Raw genomic sequence first — 15,513 nt, forward strand, 5'->3', positions numbered from 1 at the left:
AGCGGAGTCGCCAAAAAGTATGTTGACACCTTTTCGGAGGCGCCAATCACTCAAAAGAACCAGCGGCTTGGGGCCGGACGGTCCGCGACCTGGCGCGACGTGGCGGTGCTCTCTAGTCAGACGCGGACGGTCCGCGGCACAGGGCCGGACGGTCCGCGACCTGGTGCAGGAGCTCGGGTTCCCTGCCTGACGGCCGGACGGTCCGCGCTCTAGGGCCGGACGGTCCACGCGTGCGCAGGGGCGGCGGAAGATCGCCGACGGCGCTTGGATCTCGCTCCCGGGAGGGACCCCGTCGGGGAGGAGAGATCCTAGGAGTCGTCTAGGCTCGGGCCGGCCGACCTAGACTCCTCTAATCGACGTAGAGTCGAGGAGAGGCAGAGAATTTGGGGATTGGAATACTAAACTAGGGCTAAACTAGAACTAGACTAGAACTACTCCTAATTGTGCTGAAAATAAATGCGAGATAGAAGTTGTATTGGTTCGATTGTTGGGGGTTTCATCGGCCGTAGCCCTTCATCTATATAAAGGGGGAGGTCTGGATCCGTTTCCAACTGTTTCCTGAGTTAATCCCGCGGTTTTAGGTAACAAATCCCGCGAGAAACTAGGAACCCTAACTGACTCTGCGCGCGCGCGGACCGTCCGCGCCACCACCGCGGACAGTCCGGACCGCGGACCGTCCGGCCTCAGGGCCGGACCGTCCGCCAGGCTCATTTTAGCCTCCAACACTAGGCTGTTTTAGTATTTGGTTGCTCTGCATTGGATACGTCCAACATCATCAGTGGTTAGGTGTCGTGTGTATAGATGCTATGCACATAATTCATTTAGAAACACCCATAAACAAGATTACTGTGGTACACTTTCGGTTAGTTTGATTTGTTCAGCAGCAGTGATCAAACTAGTGCTATTCATGTGAGCGCTGCTCTCAGGGGAGCACACTTCTCTCCCCTTGGAACTGTTAATAAAGTTAGATTAGTGTGTAACGAGCACAAAAAAATGGGACATGGGAAATTCGGAATTGAACCGCTTGATGGTTTTGAACATGCCAATTAAGGGTCTGTTTAGGAGAGTTTTACTTTAAAAACTTCAGCTTTGATTTTCTAGCTTCACCGTAAAACAGTTTCAACAAATTGTTAAGATGAGCTTTAGGAGCGTTTGACTTGCATATATATGGACTCTAGCTTCTATAATACAATTGATTTGTGTATTTTTTTTGATTTTTGATGATTAGTGGGCTGTCGCGAGAGAACGGAAGTTGTATGTTGCGTAACCAGTGACATGGGGTGTAATTTTGGTATAGCTTCATGAGGAGATATAAAAAGAGTCTTTTTGAAACAGACTCTAAGGAGGCTTCATGAATTTCATGAAACTGCCTCTAGTATCGATTTTTTATAAAAAACTAGAGCTCGTGGAGCTGGTCTTGTTTGGGTGGAGGAAGTTAAAACAAAGTTAAAAATCTTGAAGTGAAGCTCTCCTCCTAAATCAACCTGGTTAAATGAATATATATATGTATATTAGTCCTTGTTAAAAGACACACGAAATTGCTCGCTTCCCCGCGTTTCACGGAACCTTTTGGTCTCTCGCGCTGCGCTGCCCATGCTCGCGTACACAGCAGGTCAACAGAAAACTCTCTCACGGAACCTTCTGGTCACGCTGCGCTGCCCATGCTCTACACAGGAGCCGTCAACAGAACACAGAAGACTAGCTCGCGTCCGCAGATGGCTCTCTCGCGTCCGCGGCTCCCTTCCCGAGCTCCGTGCTGCGGCTTCCTGTGTGCTGCGGCGAGCGTGGCGGCCGTCTATGGAGGGGACGGCTCCGTTGGTCGTCAGCACCGCCAGCCACGGCCCGACGCTGTTCTCCACGCGCAGAGGTTCTCGATCCGACGGCGGGGCTCTCGAGGATGCCCGGGCCGCTCGCCGAGCCGTTGCAGTTGGCGGACCTGGGGGCCTCCGCCTGGATCTGCGTTGGTACGGCTCGGGCGGGGCCAGCGCGTCCGTGGCGGCCCGCCGTCGCGACCAGCGCGTCCGTGCCTGCCGGCGCTTCGCCGTTTATCCCGGTGACTTCATCTCCTCGGTTCTCGTCTGTATAGCTCGGCATCCGACATACACTGTTGTCGTCCGGTGCCCGTGCCCATACCGGCATGTGAGGATTGTTCACCGGATTCCAAAATCCGATAAATCCGCGCTTTGCCGTGCCTCTAGCCGTGCTCCGTGTCTGTCGCCTCACGAGTGCTTTCTCAACAGCGCCGACCCACTGTTTATTCGTCCTTCTTCGAACATCGTCGGTCTACTGTGGTCCTGTCCTTCCACCGCAGCGCCCATGCCACTGCTTTCTCCCAATCCCCCTATATGAAGTCCCTCTGCTGTTGTCTTCCTTTTTTCCCCTAAATGGCAGTCGCTCCTTTCTTCTCGTCGACTCCGTCGCCGTCGTCTGTTTCTTTTCTGCGGATCCCTATTGCTTTTGTTTCGATTCCTTTCCGTCTCTGCACCGGATTCTTGTGCATTTGATTCATCTGCTATTTCATCTGTTGTAGATCTGCCACGTTGGAGACCTGGCCAACACGCGCAGGTCCTGAAATCGTTCAGTTCGTCCCTTCTTCAGCGATTTGAGGTAATCCTTGGTTCCACCGTTCCTCGCTTTTTTATGTTGCTTTGGTTTTTTGGTTCATTGCAGTTTCTTGGTTGATTGTGTTCGCCATGTTTTCACGCTCCTTCCTGTGCCCCTTACACGCGTAGAATTTTTTCCCTGCCTAGGAGGTAAAGAACGATGCCCAGATAAGATATGATGAGACAACAACTAGAAAAGTAATAAAGATCTGGCTGATCTTTGGAACCTGATATGGCGATGTTCCGCTTACAGTCTATGTGTTACATGGTTTCCGTTAGTAATTTGGTGTAGACTGTAGAGTAGAACGTTTGCTGCCTAATCATTTTGTGTATGGTTTGCTTCCTAATCTTAGCTGAACTGAAATGTGTTGCTTCAAAGTGTCCCCATACTTGCAAACTCATTTTTATTTTACCCTTTTAATTTATGGTTTCCAATTTATGACGTGACCCCATACTAGCTCGAGGTTACATTCTTACCTTCTTAGCGGATTTCCATCCAGTTTCAACACTTGCAGGTTAGCTTCAAGCAATCCCTGCAGAGAAAAGCAACCATAAATAGAAGATCATGTTAGATTGAGATACATGCGTAGAATACAACTCGTGGACAGGAAGAGTTGTCCACAACATTTATATTATAGTGTGCTGAAATAGATACTAGGAAGATACAAGAAATGAAGTACTAAAAATTGGAAGGAAAAAAACATACCAGCTCCGCTGGGAGTGCTGTTATATTGTTGTCAGACAGATCAAGCTCAATGAGTGCAGTGAAATTCTTGATGCCCTGTTTTATGTGCAGTTCAATCAGTATATGCATAAATCACAATAGGACCACTATCAGCTGGTTACAAATTTGTATAAATTTTGGTCTTCAAAACATGTCAGGAAATCAAAAGGAAAATTTATTAAAACTAGCAAACTCCAGCCCTCGCTTGCCAAGAAATCCTTACCTCCGGCACAGTTGTAGGGTGATTCTGACTCAGGTCAAGAATCCTAAGCAGTTTTACCCTATACCTGCATTTTTTTGTTATATGGAAAACTTACACAGCTAGCTTTGTTTTAGGTTCCATATCTTCCTATGTGAAAGGCTGTACCAGGAAATACACATAAATAATGTCATACATTAATAGTGGTGTCTACAGATTGGTTGATTGTGGAGCACTTGTGCACCTATTTTTGATTTAGGGCCCATAGCTTACTCTCTGAAAAATTGGATCTGCCCATGTAAACCTTTGAGAACCCTTAGATGTCACTGAAACTAGATGCTCCTCTGCCTTGAATCCTCATTCTTGTTTAGCCTTTATATGCTTCTAACTTTCCAAAATAGGTAACAACAGCGCGTTAGAATAAATAGGCTACCTTTGGTTACCAGCAAAGAAAACTATCTTTTGGTAGCAGTATTTTCTTATCGGTTCCATTCCTTCCCATCAAACACGTTGTAGTACCAGTACAATCAGATGGGGTGTATACTCAGGTGGCACTTCCTTAGCTGTGACTATATGGCTAATCGATCCCTTGAAACTAGAATTTTTTGTGGAGAAACAGATTTGACAAACAGGAAACGTTGCCTCTATTACATGCGTAGTTATGTTACACATGTAGGAAATGATTGTCTTCAGACTGGACCTCATTTGACAAATTGGAAACGTTACACTCCTTCATTGTGCTCATTACGGATCTCCCTTCTATTACATGCGTACTTGGTTTATGTATCTGTCACCTCTGTAGCAGTGAAGCAGTTCGTCTTTTCTATGTGGTTCGCGTAGCGCAGAGCGCGGTGAACAATTAGTCATATATGCTGTTGCGTGCTTACTGCTTTCTCATTGGTTCTATTGCCGCGCTTGCTGCCTCCTTTCTCGTGGAGATGTGGCAGTAGTATCTTCCCTTCCATACGACCCTATTAGTTTGGCGTTTCTGTTGTTGTGTGTGTTGCCGCTAATAGATGCGGGTACATGTGAGAACATGGCGTGTTGCCGTCGAGACCCCGTTACCCAACGTCCTGCGATTTCGCAAAGTCTGTACTGATATTATACGTTCTTTGGGTTGAATATGGCCTTAGTTTAAGCCAATCTGTCTCTTTCCCTCTCGCATAGCCAACGAAACATTCATTGTGTCTTTGAACAGCTACTATCGAACACATGAACACAATTGATCAGCCATCCTCTTCGACGCCGGCAAATGCGACACGTTACGCAATTCCATTCCACTCTCAGCGGGTACCTCGAAAGCGGCCAGGTTAGTGGCTCTCGAGCTTTTGCTGCTGCCTTTATCTACTCCATCTCTATGCGCATACTAAGACGTGTGCGCACGCCGGGTGCAGGCGACAAGTCCTTACTCGACTTTCCTGCGACGGTTGCCACCGCTAACAGACAACATCGCATACAGAAGATGCGTCATACACTTGCGTCTGCTGAACAAGGTGCCAACAACGGATGTTCCCTACCGCCTGCCTTTTTAAAAAACATCTTTAGGTTTCATATGTGATGGGCGTTAAAAAATCCTATGAATTTATGCCCGACTTGCTGCTTATAGTTAGCACGGATGCAGCCTCACCGCCTCTTGAACGATCATATGTCGAGTTGCTTAAAGGTGCTTATGTTCCACCTACCTACATTATTTTATCTACGTATTCCTAAAGTAATCCATGCAGCCTGGAACCATCTTTGCGTGTAGAGACCTACAAAGATCGCTCATACTATGGTGGCCCATCAGACGAGTGCCCACATTGTGGCGCAGTTTTCTGGTTTCAGGAACGGGTCAAAAGCGTGTCTGCTGTTGCGCAGCGCAGGCTTGTGTACAACCTTTGTTGCAGAGGAGGTAAGATTGTTTTGGAGCCTTACAAATGTCCACCGGCTCCCTTATGTGACCTACTGCGATTCGATGGTGATAATCGTGCCAGAAGGTTCCTTAGGCAAATTCGCTCATACAATTCCCTTTTCGCGTTTACCTCACTGGGTGCCGTCGTTGATAGATCGATAAATAACGGTACAACACCTTATGTTTTCAAAATCAATGGTGTCGTACACCATCGCATTGGCTCGCTACTACCCAGTCATGGATTACGACCACAGTTTGCGCAGCTTTACATATATGACACTGAACACGAGATGCAAAATAGGTTGGGCATGTTCGAGAGTGAGGCTGACGTCCATGATCGTCCAGACCCACAGGTGGCCCGTTTATTGCTTAACATGCTAGATGAGCATAACAAGCTGGTCGCGGCATTTCGCTTTGCTAAAGAACGTTTAGACGAAGAAGGGAACCAAAAGGTGACGTTGCGATTGTTAGGCTGTAACACACGACATGACGCACAGTACAACTTACCAGCCAATGGTGAGCTTGCTGCTGTAATAGTGGGCGATTGCTCATCTTCACATTACAAGTACGATGTCCTCGTGCAGGCTAGAGAGGGTGGCCTCAAACATGTTTCGTGCTTGCACCCGTCCTACATGGCCTTGCAGTACCCGCTTCTTTTCCCTTACGGTGATCGTGGATACCACCTTGGAATAAAATATTCTGACGTGGGAGGAGGCGATGCCTCATGCCGCAAGTATGTTACAATGCTTGAATTTGTTAGGCATCGTTCCCATTACAGGCTCAACGAACCGAACCCATTCACTTGCTACGGCAGGCTGAGCAACCAGCTAGCGGTTGATGCATATTCTACGATCGAAGCGTCTCGATTGCAATTCATAGCGGATCACCAAAAGGAATTGCGTTGTGAATCCGTTCAGGGGATAACCGACGCCATTGGCAGGGGTCTCACCAGTGCAGATTCAGTTGGTGGAAGGGTAATTGTGCCTGCGTCTTTTACGGGCGGTCGAAGGTACCATGTAATGAACTACCAGGACGCGATGGCCATCTGTAGAGTATACGGCCCACCAGATCTCTTTGTCACGTTCACATGCAACCCTAAATGGAAGGAGATAGTCGATGCGCTGCGCTTCGAGCCTGGTCAGCAGCCATGCGATCGTTCTGATATCGTTGTAAGGGTCTTCCATATGAAGGTCGATGAATTCATAGCAGACATTAGAGAAAATAAAGTTTTTGGTCCTATACGTGCTGGTGAGCTTCATCTTAACTTGTCGCGTTGGGTGGTTCCTTAATATTTATTTGCATGCTCTCATATATAGTCTGAACTATGCAGTGATTTACACCGTAGAATTCCAAAAAAGGGGACTACCGCACATACACTGCCTTCTATGGTTACTTGGTGGTCATTCGGAGATCGACGCATGTGCCATCGATGCTTTTATATGTGCTGAGATACCTGACATTGCCATTGATCCCTTGGGCTATGCTCTGGTTGATGAATTCATGATACATGGTCCGTGCAGTGATTACAACAAGCGGTGTCCGTGCATGAAAAATGATAGATGCTCTAAAAAATTCCCTAAGACGTACCAAGAAGAGACTGTCATCGATGCTTTTGGCTATACCCTTTATAGAAGACGAAACAATGGTCGGTTCGTAGTAAAAGGTGGAGTCAAATTGGACAGTAGGAGCGTGGTGCCATACAATATCCAGTTGCTCAAAAAATACAACGCACATATTAATGTCGAGTGGTGCAACAAAACACACATGATCAAGTACTTGTTTAAATATGTTACGAAGGGAAGTGATCGAGCTAGGATATATTTTGAGTTGACTGCGAACACAAGTAATGCATCTCCAGGTCCTCAAATAGCCCCACCAAATGAGATCCGCGAATACATTGATGCCAGATACCTATCAACATGTGAGGCTCTATGGCGAATCTTTGAGTTCGACATTCACTTTAGAGTACCTTCTGTGGAACGCCTGGCGGTACACTTACCTGCAAAAAACATTGTACGATATGAGCCAGGGGCAGACCTACAAACGTTGCTTTTAAGCCGTGCAGCGAAGAAGACAATGTTAACTGAATGGTTTGAAACAAACTCGAAATACAGTGATGCGCGTCACCTGACTTATTGTGATTTCCCAAAAGAGTGGTCGTGGGACTCTTCTGTTAGATGTTGGCGTAGAAGGAGGTCGTCGTCTACCAAGATTGGACGCATGTACTACATGCACCCAACAGCTGGGGAGCTATACTATCTACGCATGCTCTTGATGTTTGTTTCTGGCGCAACGAGCTTCGTTGATATAAGGACCTTCCAAAATACTGTGTACGAAACGTTTAGAGAGGCGTGCGAAGCCCGTGGTTTGCTCGAAGGTGACAACGAGTGGAACCTTCTATTTGATGAGGCAATAGTCTCTGCGTCGGCGTCTCAGCTTCGTCAGCTGTTCGTTACTATTGTCGTTCATTGTCCTGTTTGCAATATTCGTGCTTTGTTCGATAAATATTGGATCTACTTTACCGATGACATACATCGTGGACTTAAAGAAGCCCTTGGCAACCCACACTACACAGCTCCACATGAACAACTCCTCATGTTGCTTTCGAGGAAACTAGCAGACACGTTTGCTAACAGTGGTGCCAACATAGCTGATTATGAGCTGCCGATCTTACCGGCCCGTGGTGATGAAGTGTTTGGCAACCGACTGATAGACGACGAACTAATCCCTGGACCATTACTATTGTGTGACCATGCTGCCACTGCTGCTGTCTCACAGCTAAATGCTGACCAACGATTCATTTTTGAAATGCTTATTGAATCTGCGCTCTCCTGCTCGCCAGGCCTATTTTTTGTATGTGGACATGGTGGGACGGGTAAGACTTTCTTGTGGAACGCTATACTCACGCATTTGAGGTCCCGACAAAAAATAGTGCTTGCTGTGGCGTCCTCTGGTGTGGCTTCGCTGCTATTACCAAAAGGACGTACTGCTCATTCACGTTTCAAAATACCCTTTGATCTAGATGAGAGTAGTGTTTGTGGTGTCAAGAGAGGTACCATGCTATCTAAACTTATACAACGGACTTCTCTTGTCATATGGGATGAGGCGCCGATGACCCATAGGCATTGCTTTGAGGCTCTAGATAGGACTATGCGTGATATTCTATCGGAACATAAAGCAGAAAATGCGAACATACCATTTGGTGGCAAACCTATTGTCCTTGGAGGAGACTTTCGTCAAATTTTACCCGTTGTGCGCAAAGGCTCACGAGCTGCCATAGTGAACGCATCAATTACAAGCTCACCACTGTGGCAACATGCAACTGTTTTGAAACTACGAACAAATATGAGGCTCTCCAACCCTTCTTCACATGGGAAGGAACGTGCAAACATGGAACAATTTAGCAAATGGGTCTTAGATATCGGCGATGGTGCTCTGCCGGCCGTGACAAGAGGAGACGAGTCCGAACCTACATGGGTTACGATTCCTGAAGATTTGTTGATACACACCGATGGTGATGCAGTTGCGTCCCTCATATCCGAGGTCTACCCAAATTTGTTAGACAAATATATGGACCCTACATACTTATCTACACGCGCCATTGTATGTCCTAATAACCTTACAGCTGATAAAATAAACGACTACATTGTCTCAATGCTCCCTGGACATGGTGTAGAATGCCTTAGCTGCGACACAATCTCAAAGTCATCTGAACGCATACCTGATTTTGACATGCTATATCCTACTGAATTCCTAAACTCTATTAATGCGACAAATTTCCCCTGCCACAAACTCGTGCTAAAAAGAGGTGTAACAGTGATGCTGCTACGTAACTTGAACCAGACCGCAGGACTTTGTAATGGAACAAGGATGCTTGTAACTGAGATCGACCATCGTGTTCTTAGATGCATGGTGTTAACGCCCTCCGGAGTCGGTGAAGAGGTTTTCATACCAAGGATTGCGCTTAACACTACTGACGTCAAATGGCCCTTCACGCTGCAAAGAAGACAATTTCCAATACGAATATGCTATGCCATGACGATTAACAAAAGCCAGGGTCAGACCCTCTCAACGGTTGGCCTATACCTCGACAAACCTGTGTTTACGCATGGCCAGCTTTACGTCGCTGTTTCAAGGGTTACATCTAGAAGTGGTCTTAGAATTTTGATTGAAAATCCTGATGGTTCCTGCGGATCGCAGACTCGAAATGTTGTTTACCGAGAAGTGTTGCAGGCCATAGATGCGGTCCCCCATCCGACTTCTTAGTTCATGATCGACTCAGACTTGTACATAAGCTATGTGTAAAATAAAAGACTTATACCAGCAACGTGTTTAGTTTTAATACCTACTCCACTATGCAACTATTTCCTCATCAAAAGAATTTTTCGTCTCCTGTACCGTTCATCTAGCAACCTGCTGGCATTAAAACACTATACGTGGTAGGTTTTCGAAGGGAAACAGCTATGTCTACATACTCCAATAAATCTTGTCATCTAACATCTGTGGTAGATGCCTACTAAATGATGTTACACTAACTTTACCTGGCATGTTTCTCCTATCCTAAATAGTTTTTTGGTAAACATACTGCCCTTATCAGCATTAGGTGTAACGTTTATTGTTTTATGGTGGTTGCTTTTTTGGATGGAAATGACTGACCTCTACTTCATTACTACAGATGGGGGACATACTCATTCCTAGCCTTATGGTTGGAGACTGCTCTCACAGCTTGTGTGTGCGTGTCTCTAGACTTTGGGAGTTCCTTGATCCTCAGGATGACAGTAGGCTCCTGCATACTGATCTTGTTTTGCTTGATGAAGAGGTAGATGCAACCTTAAACTGGTCTAATACTTGCACATGCATAGTAACCATCAGCTCATAGAACATGATATACAATATTCCATGCAGTTCTTGCGTGTTGTTTAAAATGCTACCTCCTTTTGCAGGGAAACAGCATACATGCCCAGATCTATCCTCCGTTATGCCAACAGTTTAGTGCTCTGCTTGATGAGGGAGGGGTATACAACTTGAAGTATTTCTTAGTCAGGAAAGCTAACAGATTCTACAAACCGGTAGAAAACTGCAGCATGATCAGCTTTACAAAGTGGACTACAGTTGAAGTTGTCCTCCAGATCCCCCCTGCTTTTCCAGTTTGCACGTATAACCTCACTCCCATAGAACAGCTCCAGCCGCGCATGGACTACAAGGAATATTTCACTGGTAACCTTCTAGGCATAGTGGTTTACATGTTACAAGTAACATAAATACAGTACTAATGCCCTCGCCATCTCTATGGTAGATGTGCTCGGTGTTGTCAGTGTGATCTCCCATGTTTCATCGCTACGCACAAGGGGACGACAGGCTGAAGTTATGAAGAGAACAGTCACTATAAGCAATGCAAGGTATCCTATGCGTTTCTGTCCTGCTATACATTCCTTTTGGTTGCCACATATGTGTATGTAGTCCAGTTTTTTTGCCATAACATAGCAAGGGACCTGTGAACAGCCTGCAACCTGAACCACGTATTACCATCCGTGTGGGGGCTACCACTTTTTATTCTCTACGTTAGCAAAATTATCCATACGCTCAAGGAAATAGATAAAAGGAAAATGCATCGAGACACTAGGAACGTCATTAGATCACGCGGGGGTCAATTTGCGTCCAAAAACTTAGCAGGACTATATTGACAACTCATGCAGGGTTATGCTGCAAACAAGTTGGCCATAGTGGGAAATAAAATGCCATCTTCCTTGCAAAGCAAAACTGGTTCTAAACTACCTATGTCTCCAACCGACCGTACTTCATTGCAATGTACCTTAGAAGAGACCCTTCTTCCTGCTCAGTCAATCCTTCATGCCTAATATTATCCATTGCCTGGACAGACTTTCTTTTGCTACATGGGCCTACCATGCACACTTTGCTCATATAGAAGATTACTAAACAACTTGAGCTGCCATCGAGCATTTAAACAAGCAGCTATTTTGAAGCCTAACATTTAGTGTTCTACGTACCTCGCACGTAATTTGCAATATGAGATAGCACTCTAGATATACAGTTTATGACTTTTGTTTCTCTGCGATGTCCACACCTAACACGATACACTGAGCAATTTATTTGTACATTTACTGTCCTGCACTCCAACAGGGATGCTGGCCCGACTGTTGATGTCGTACTTTGGGGCGAGCGGGCCACATCTTTCCCAGCTGAACAGGTGCACAGGGACAGTGACTCCTCGCCACAGATCATTATATTTGTTGGCACTCTCGTGAGGAGTTACGCTGGTAAGTCTACCACAACCGTTTGGTTGCTCAGCTAAAATACATGGGCGTCTGAAAGGTTCCATTGTTTTTTAGATAATGTGTCTTTATCGGGTGGATCATCATGCAAGTGGTTCATAAATGCACCGGTCCCAGAAGTAAACGCTCTCAGAGCTAGGTACCTTACTCATTCTAGGTTTACATACATACAGTTTTTTGTCATCTTTCTCACCAAGTCTGATTACTGTCATTCTTAAACTGACATGGATAAACAGTACTGAAGCAAACCACCGCCCGGTCATTTGGGATCAGGGAAAAGTGGGTGCTGAACGTACAATAGTCGCAGTCCCTGAACACAAGAAACTCAAGGATATTAAGTACCTCCATCCTTTTGAAAATAAGGTCCCGCTACTCGGCTAAACCTTTCAGTCCTAAGATTTATTGCGGGTTCAAAGCTGTTTACTTCAATTACATTGTTTACAGAAGAAGGAATGGCTTGTCATAGTAAAGGTGCTCAAGATTGATAGCTCGTGGTGGTACAACGCATGCAAAAAATGCCTTCGGACAACCAAACCACACGGTGACACATACAGGTGCACCAATAATTCCTGTGACAACATCGGATCGCCTACCCCAAGGTCAGCTCTTACATGTCTCTCCCTGTTTTTGTTAAGGTCCTGCTAGACACCTTCTGTTTTAATCTAAATATGTTGACTCATACATGTTCTAGGTTAAACACACTATAAGCATGATAGACACGTACCAACTCTACCCCTTTCAGTTGCATATTGCAATTTGCAAGGAAATAATGAAAAAGAAGAAAAAAACACCGTACACATTTCCTGTCTGTCTTTGATTCTTGCACCCATCAGTTTTGACAATGCAAAGATTCATACATACCCAGCTGATGTTAGGAATGTAAATATGCCCTAGAAATTTGTTTGAGGTATGCGCAACATTGAGACATGGCAAACATCCCAGTGCATGGCTTGCTTACCAATCAAGTAAATAGTAGATATGTCTGCTTGAGTTGCAGCTACTGCCACAAGGGTTGCTATGATGGAGGCTGCCCAATATATGGCCTCTGCAGTTAGAGTATCTCGACTTTAGTGTAGTTTAGTGCGCAACGTATTAACATACCATAGCAATGGTCAGATAAGCCTATGTCAGTTTGTGCATAGTGTGCTTGTTTTTGTGATATAGCTCAAAGAAAACTTGTGAAAGCAAACTATGGCAACTAGAGGAGATATTTAGTGTCTGAGCCAAAATTTAGATCTAAATTGAACTAAGGCTTTCACTGTCTACAGATTCCATGTTTAGTGATGCCTACCAATCAAACCACTCTGTGCAGGTACAAGATACGCCTCACCGCTGAAGACGACACTGACACCGCCGAGTTTATCTTCTTTGGCCGGATGGCACAGCGCCTCATTAAAAAAATGTGGACACCCTCATATCAACTAATCCACCTGGTTTCATTCCAAGTGAAATTACAAACCTACTAGAAAAGTCTTTCGAGTGGAATGTTAGCTTCACCGAAAGCACAATTATTTATAGCAGTGTTTCCTTCCAAGTGAATGCTATAAATGCAGAAATGGATGGTGGCAGCACACTTCCAGCTACACCGCCCTCACAGCCATCATCCACCATACTATCTCAAGGTAAAGCTTATCGTATTTGTTTAGTCGAGCTATGTACATTAGTTTGTGCCAAGTTAGGAATGAAAATTATGGTTCCTTTTCTCTGCTTGTTTATTTGATGTTCCATTCCGTTCTACCTGTGTATGGTGGGTCACCTAGGTCTAAAATGAAACAGACTACAACATCTGTCCAACAGACACAAACTGTAGAATGCTCACCTAAAACTAACATGGTTGAAACTCAAATTGTCAAATTGGGCATTATTAGTACATATGAAAAAATCGACTAGACTCATACACTGCAGTTTTTTGTGGCCCTAACCAGCATTTTTGGCGACCTGCTAACTTTGCAGCAGGACAAGGATCAGGTGTCACACAAAACAAGGGGGCTGCCTTCATCTGCGAGTCGTCACTAACACCGGAGAGTCGCAAAGTTTCGTATAGCGCCAAGGTGCACTGTTGTACTCAGTTAAAAAATAGCTATCTACAATATAAAACCTCATTCTCCTTCTGTGTACACTGAGAAACAAGCCCTACATATGTCTTTTGTTTGCATTGTATCATACATACAACCCCACATCAGGGAGACAACCTGCTGCTAGGAACAGAAGTTATCCCTGCTCCGCCTAACGTGCAAGCGCATTCAGGAGCCCACAACACCCCTGGTGCCAACACTCTCCGCCCGGTACGAACTCCGCGTCACAGTCATGAATATTGGTAGCCTATGCTCAATAATGGTATATTATCCTCTTGCTGAGTTAACATGAATTTTTTTTCCAGTGGTGCGTATGCTTACAGGCAGCTTCCATTGCCACAACTAAATGTCTAAATATGCTTCATCTATGCATCCATTTACCTTAGCATGCATGTTGTGCCCTCAGCATTTTTTCAGCTGTCTCTAAAACTAGCAAATTCGCAGGCTAACGCTTACACTGTGCTAGATGAATCTACAAACAAGACTCACAAAAGTGTTACCGGAAAAAGGTTAGCTTCATGCCAAAAAATTGGCCTACACTATTATTCCCATATCATGATATCACTCTTACATACATGCCATGAGAACAAAATTTACATAGGTCTCGCACATCCCCTTCCAAGAAGGCTGCCAGGAAACTTTTTAGAGATGAAGACATAACAGATGATGATGCTGCTGGTTCCACAGACGCTGATGCTGAGTAACGGTATGTCCAATTCTCCCCTACAATTCATGAGCTATATACATCCAAGCGTTCCAATTGTGTATAGTATAATATAAGGTAGTGGGCACTGGGTACATCAAAATCCAAACGATCAGTAGTAACTACTTTTAGACAACTAAAACATTGTGATGCATAGGAACAACATTCAAAGCATGCTCCAAGGTCATCAGATATCTCAGACAAGCATTCTAAAACTAACAGTAGGTCCATATGGGGTCCTTTGAACTAATAAATAAACAAAAAGAGAAAGTGGTGTCACCTGCTACCAATACAGATCAAAATAGAAATTAGCAAGTTTTCAGGAAAGATGTCAATAGGCTGAAACATCAACAAGTCAACAGATCGATAGTCAAATGATTTCAGCTGGATTCCCTTCATATATAACTTCTTCGGTCGAAATCTACAGAGAAAAAATTAGGCATTATATTTGAGATTGCAATGCTTGCCAAAACTTCTTAATTGACTGTTACCCTTTTTTAGTTGCAGCGGTTCTGGACACGAGCACCAGCAGCTATGGAAGCTCGCTTTTGGGAACTGAGGCTCGCTTTTGGGAACTGTCCCAGTTCATCTAGGTTACTCTTAGAACTTGCCTCCCTGTTATGTAGGGAGTATCGTTTTATGCTTGTAAGATATCAACAGCGCTATGATGTGTGCTTGGCTGCAAGATATGTCTTTTGGTGCTTCTAGGGTAGTGACTGGTTATAGCTATGCTATGCGTGCAATCTTGCGAGGACCATACTCGCGATATGTAAAGCATGCCTATGTAGTCTAGGCCTGAACAAACCAGACACATTGCTTCCCTTGGTACTTCTACTATTTCGCTCTGTCGTTTTGTGCTACTACCAGCTATCTATTGGCCGTTCCACTCCCTTTAACATGTAATTGTTATCTGGTCACCAATCAAACGCACCCGTTTCAGTTTTTTCCTTAGTTTCTATTGAAATTTTTGTTCTTCATTGGTGGATGTCGAGGCTGGCAAGAATGGGAAAGGTTGCAGTGTTTAT

General features: G+C 45.0%; 1 protein-coding gene and 1 long non-coding RNA gene across 3 annotated transcripts; one reads left to right on the forward strand and one right to left on the reverse strand.

Annotated features, from left to right (window-relative positions):
- Positions 1-1,743: 1,743 nt before the first annotated feature.
- LOC103653877 (replication protein A 70 kDa DNA-binding subunit B) lies at positions 1,744-15,232 on the forward strand. 2 transcript variants are annotated; one of them, XM_020552647.2, is made up of 14 exons: positions 1,744-2,607; positions 10,093-10,236; positions 10,361-10,634; positions 10,714-10,816; positions 11,559-11,695; positions 11,768-11,849; positions 11,947-12,073; positions 12,155-12,309; positions 13,023-13,332; positions 13,664-13,761; positions 13,894-13,995; positions 14,230-14,294; positions 14,387-14,491; positions 14,990-15,232. In XM_020552647.2, the coding sequence occupies exons 2-9, from the start codon at positions 10,093-10,095 to the stop codon at positions 13,174-13,176; spliced, it is 1,176 nt and encodes a 391-aa protein (XP_020408236.1). In that variant the 5' UTR covers positions 1,744-2,607; the 3' UTR covers positions 13,177-13,332; positions 13,664-13,761; positions 13,894-13,995; positions 14,230-14,294; positions 14,387-14,491; positions 14,990-15,232. The 2 variants fall into 2 exon arrangements, with proteins under 2 accessions (XP_020408236.1, XP_020408237.1); XM_020552648.2 differs by having other exon boundaries at positions 14,996-15,232.
- LOC103653875 (uncharacterized) lies at positions 3,044-3,600 on the reverse strand. The gene is made up of 3 exons (XR_565778.3): positions 3,551-3,600; positions 3,310-3,384; positions 3,044-3,136 (listed from the first exon to the last, which is right to left on the reverse strand). It is a non-coding gene; the product is annotated as an uncharacterized lncRNA (long non-coding RNA).
- Positions 15,233-15,513: the final 281 nt, after the last annotated feature.

The sequence above is a fragment of the Zea mays genome, chromosome 4 (genome assembly GCF_902167145.1).
Source record: "Zea mays cultivar B73 chromosome 4, Zm-B73-REFERENCE-NAM-5.0, whole genome shotgun sequence".
NCBI lineage: Eukaryota > Viridiplantae > Streptophyta > Magnoliopsida > Poales > Poaceae > Zea > Zea mays.